The 5,000-nt window shown below is 44.6% G+C and overlaps 1 protein-coding gene across 10 annotated transcripts in view; it reads left to right on the forward strand.

The window, feature by feature from the left end:
* Positions 1-5,000, forward strand: part of qki2 (QKI, KH domain containing, RNA binding 2) — a 54,150-nt gene that overhangs the window by 22,820 nt on the left and 26,330 nt on the right. For all 10 annotated transcript variants that reach the window (XR_006027034.1, XR_006027035.1, XR_006027037.1 and 7 more), the window contains exon 3: positions 448-564. Coding sequence is in view for 4 of the 10 variants with exons in the window: in XM_042082221.1 (XP_041938155.1) it covers positions 448-564 (117 nt within the window). In the remaining 6 variants the exon portion in view is untranslated. The remainder of the gene's footprint in view (positions 1-447; positions 565-5,000) is intronic.

The following is a 5,000-nucleotide window of genomic DNA, read 5'->3' on the forward strand; positions in this document are numbered from 1 at the left end:
TGTGCGGATTCCGTAAACGTGGGATGTGACAGCCATTTTATTTGTTAATTTATTTGTTCTTATACATATTTACAGACCTTGAGAAAGGCTCCCTTTGACAAGAATGAGTTGGTTGTCTCAGGCCAGTCTGTGTGAGAAGGCCAAGACCTGGTTGCGGTTTTGCTGATGCCCTTGTCTGCCTGTGGTTCCATAAACTATAAAACACGGGACATGGCAGCGCAGTGGAAAAGTAGCCTCTGTGAAGAGTAACAGAGTGACCGCTGTCAAATGACTCCGGTCATGTGATGTGTCAGAACGCTCCAAATCATGTGAAATCTGTAATCCTGAGATATGTGCATGCGTTGCTTCAGATGCTTCCTTGTGTAATGTGTGTAATGTGTGTGTGTGTGTGTGTGTGTGTGTGTGTGTGTGTGTGTGTGTGTGTGTGTGTGTGTGTGTGTTTTGCAGTTTAACTTTGTTGGGAGAATCCTGGGTCCCAGAGGCTTAACGGCCAAGCAGCTGGAGGCTGAGACTGGCTGCAAGATTATGGTGCGTGGGAAGGGCTCCATGAGGGACAAAAAGAAGGTGAGTCTCTCCTCTGTTTTCCCTCTCTCTGTCTCCCTCTCTCTTTCTCTCTCTCTCTCTTCTCTTTCTCTCTCTCTCTCTTCTCTTTTCTCTCTTCTGGTTTCCTCTCTCTCTCCCCCTCTCTTTCTCTTTCTTCTCCCTCTCTCTCTCCTCTTTCTCTACCTCTCTATTTCTCCTTTGACCTCCCCTCCCTCTCTCCCTCTCTTTTCTCTATCCTCTGTTTCTCTGCCTCTCTATATTTCCTTTGCCCTCCCTCTCTTTCTCTCTCTCTCTCTTATCTTCTCCTCTCTTTCTATGCATCCATTCATTCTTTTGTCCTCCATTCCTTGCCTACACTTCATCCATCTGTTTTCCTCTCTGTCTTTATCTCCAACATCTTTTCTCTTTCTTTCTTTTTTTCTGTCTCTCACCGGTCCCCTCTCTAACTCAGTAACCCTCAAGCTCTTGTCAGACACCATATATTTTGTTTTTTTTGTGTGTCTCATTTGTCACACACACACACACACACACACACACACACACACGCACGCGCGCACACACACACACACACACACACACACACACACGGATGGAGACATACGGACGGAGACACACACATGCGCATACGTACGTGTAATCACACTAAAAGCCTTAACCAGATGGATGTAACTGCATTCTGCCATAGCCAATTCTCCCTCTCATTTTATAAAGCCTACAATTGGCAGCAAAGACGACTGCTTTGTTTTTTTCCACTGTGAGCTTCCTCAGTCTGATTTAACCGCATACTGACTCCAGATCAGACCTGAAGGAGCGGAATGCCAGACATCAGTATCTTGCCCACCATTTCAAAATGTCACACACTTTTTTTTCCAAAGCGACTTACATATGTCAATTATATTACAGGGGCCATTGTCCCCAGAGCAGTTCAGGGGTGCCTTGCTCAAGGGCACAATGGTAGAAGCCAGGAATTGAACCCACAACTTTTCATGGCTACTGCATGCTAGCCCAGCTCCTTAGCCGCTATGCTAGCACAACGCACCTTCTTACAGGGAGGCTACACCGGACACATAAATGAAGCTTTCCATTTGTGGAGCGTTTGCTGCCTCAATTAGCTTCCACTACAATCAATGGAACTGGCTACACCAGACGTGATAGAGGTGCGTATATTTGAAAATATTAGCCCAGTCTTCTAAAACGATGTTTTTGATCCGTCAATGGAGAGCTTCAGTTGTGGACCCGGTGTAGCCCTTACCGGGCCTTGGTCAGATGTCTGTCTCCCGAAAGCATCACTGAACAACTACCGTTGAGCGAACTTCTGACGGACGCCCCATCTCTATTTTCTTTCGGTTGCTCGTGTTGCTGCTATTTTGAATGAGAAATTTGACGCAATAGAAGGGCATATTTAATGGATTCAACGTGGGCAGAGAGCATTCAATGCTCCACAATAGGCGCTCACTCGGATGCTGTTAGGATTCTCTGTCAGTTAATTTCCTCCATTACACAGAGACTGGAGCTGGAGTGATGCGCTAGATGGGCCACGTTCCCAGTATCTAGGCACATTCACCCCGTCCTCCTCCTCCTACACACACACACACAGACACACACACACACACACACACACACGCACACAGGCACACACACACACACACGCACACACACACACACACACACACACACACACGCACACACACACACACATACACACACACAAGCGCACACACACACACGCACACATACACATACCCACGCATACACATGCACGCACACACACACACACACACACACACACATACCCATACATACGCATACGCACACACACACACACACACACACACACACACACACACACACACACACACACACACACACACACACACACACACACGTGTGCTTACCCCAGCGGGGCTGAAATAGAGAGGAAGAATTACATGCATTAAAATGAAAATGGGTTCCATTACACAAGCAGAGTGTTAGGAGCACAGATTGGCCAGGAAGAATGCCCCACTGGAGGAGAAGAATGTCACATGTTATTTATTTATTTATTTATTAGGACTAAAAACTCTAGTACTTCATAGATGCATAGCTTTTAGAGACTCAATCAGAGTCTGTTATATAGACAAAAGTACTCATGGATTTAAAAATGGTAATATGGTATGTGTGTGTGTGTGTGTGTGTGTGTGTGTGTGTGTGTGTGTGTGTGTGTGTGTCGTGTGTGTGTGTGTAAGTGTGAGTGTGTGTGTGAGAGAGTGAGTGTGTGTGTGTCTGTGTCGTGTGTGTGTGTGTGTGTTGTTTGAGGCACTGTATATACACTGTCAGTGTGGGGAGGGACAGCTGGCTAATCCAGTTCCAGCTCTACTCTGCCTTTTATCTTACCCCAGTATACACATGCAAGGGCTCGAACCGATAAACCACAGGTGCGAAAATGTTGTCTTTGGCAAGCGATAGAGAGAAGGAGGGAGAGTGTGTCTGTGTGTGTGTGTTTGTCTGTGTCTGTGTCGTGTGTGTGTGTGTAAGTGTGAGTGTGTGTGTGAGAGAGTGAGTGTGTGTGTGTCTGTGTAGTGTGTGTGTGTGTGTGTTGTTTGAGGCACTGTATATAATAGATGTCACACCTTCACTAAGCTGGGATTTCAGGGGAAACTACAGATCCTCTTAAGCATTTTTCTTCAGCAGGTTGTCGTCACCATTAGCAACAGTCTCACACACCCATTCACAGATGATTATATTCATACACACACACACGCACACACACACACACACACACACACACACACACACACACACACACACACCAAGTTAGCCATTTCTGCACACATTCCATTCTCACACACACACGTCCATGTCCGAACCCATCTATATAGTGCATTATGAACTTATAGTAATTGTAAAATGTAGTAATTATTAAATCTAACTTTTAAGATCTCTGTAGGCCTGAGCTGAAGTGTTTTTAAGTTGAGCAATCCTTAAGCTTTTGCCTTCATTGATATATAGAATAATAAAGAACAGCTGTTAAGGCCCATTCACACCAAAAACGATAACGATAACGATAACTATAAATAAATATCGTTCTCGTTAATATGAATGACGACGTTCACACATAAACTATAACGATAACGACATGAAGAACGATATCGTTGGGGATCACTTTCAGAGCGATTTTCACAACGATAAAATGCTAATAGCCAATCAGAACCCATCGAATTTTAGCCCTCACATTTATTAACACAATGAGAGACTTTGTTTATCGTTGTTCAGTGTGAACGCTTTTATCGTTATGGTTATAGTTATAGTTATCGTTATCGTTCTTGGTGTGAATGGGCCTTTAGAGTGAATTCAGAATCAACATATATAATGATATGTATGGTATCATGCCCGATGCACATATTATTACATATCATATTGTGGCCTCTGTACTGTGATACGTATGTGATGCGTATCGTATGTTGAGGTTGCAGGCGATGCTTGTTATGCCCTGTTATGTCTACCATACGTACTTGTGTAGTGTAGAAGGATATTGTTGCGGAGCAGGTGTGTAATATCCAGTAATTGAAGGATGAAGGTGGCGAGGTTCGCACTCTGAAAGACTAAAAGACAAAGTCTTAACAAAAGTGTTTATGTTTGAATTCTGAAAGGGTTGTCTTGTTTGAGATCGAAGAGGAAACGATGTTTGTAGCATCAGCATGTTCCCTTTCTGCTGCTTAGCCATGACAGCGGCCATTTAAGGGGTGTGACATGTCCAGTCTAGTCTAATAGTGTTGTCTATGTCGCCAGAATTGTCTGTGTGAACACACTAACACACTCAAAATAGCAATTACAACTACATAGATGCCTTTACATTAACCCGCACACAGGAACACGCGTTGGGCTGGCAGGAGAAGATGGGAGAGGCCATTTTGAGAAGAAACTCTAAAAGAGTGCTGGATGATAGCAGCCCCGTGGCAAAGCATCCCACTAATTTTTCACTCAAATACTTCAGCCCCTTCTCCACACTACCCCAGTGCAACACAGACACACACACTAACACACACACACACACACACACACATACACACACACACACAGGCGCGCACAGCAAACCACCATTAAGTCGGAGTCACACTGTTGTGCGTTTAATTAGGCGCAGTGGCGGGAGCATCAGTGGCTGCTGTGACTTGTTGGGACTTGTTGACTGGCTGCGCTGTAATGCTTTTCGGGGACTCCCTGCCGCGCGCCGAGATTGATCGAATCTCAATTTAATCGCCTCCGCAGGAGTCTGACTGATGAGGCGGAACGCCTGTGTAGAAAGGCAGATTGTGTTGTGCCGACTTATTGTTGTTTTGTGTTTTGGAGTAGTTTTTTTTTTTGTGTGTTTGTTTTGTGGCAGTTAGCGCATGGTAATGCTGTTTTTTTTTCTGTTATAAATGCATTTTGCTGATAGCTGAAGTGCTTTTTGAAGATTGAATTGTGTGCCTCTATTTTTA

The sequence above is a fragment of the Alosa sapidissima genome, chromosome 24 (assembly GCF_018492685.1).
Source record: "Alosa sapidissima isolate fAloSap1 chromosome 24, fAloSap1.pri, whole genome shotgun sequence".
NCBI classification, from domain to species: domain Eukaryota; kingdom Metazoa; phylum Chordata; class Actinopteri; order Clupeiformes; family Clupeidae; genus Alosa; species Alosa sapidissima.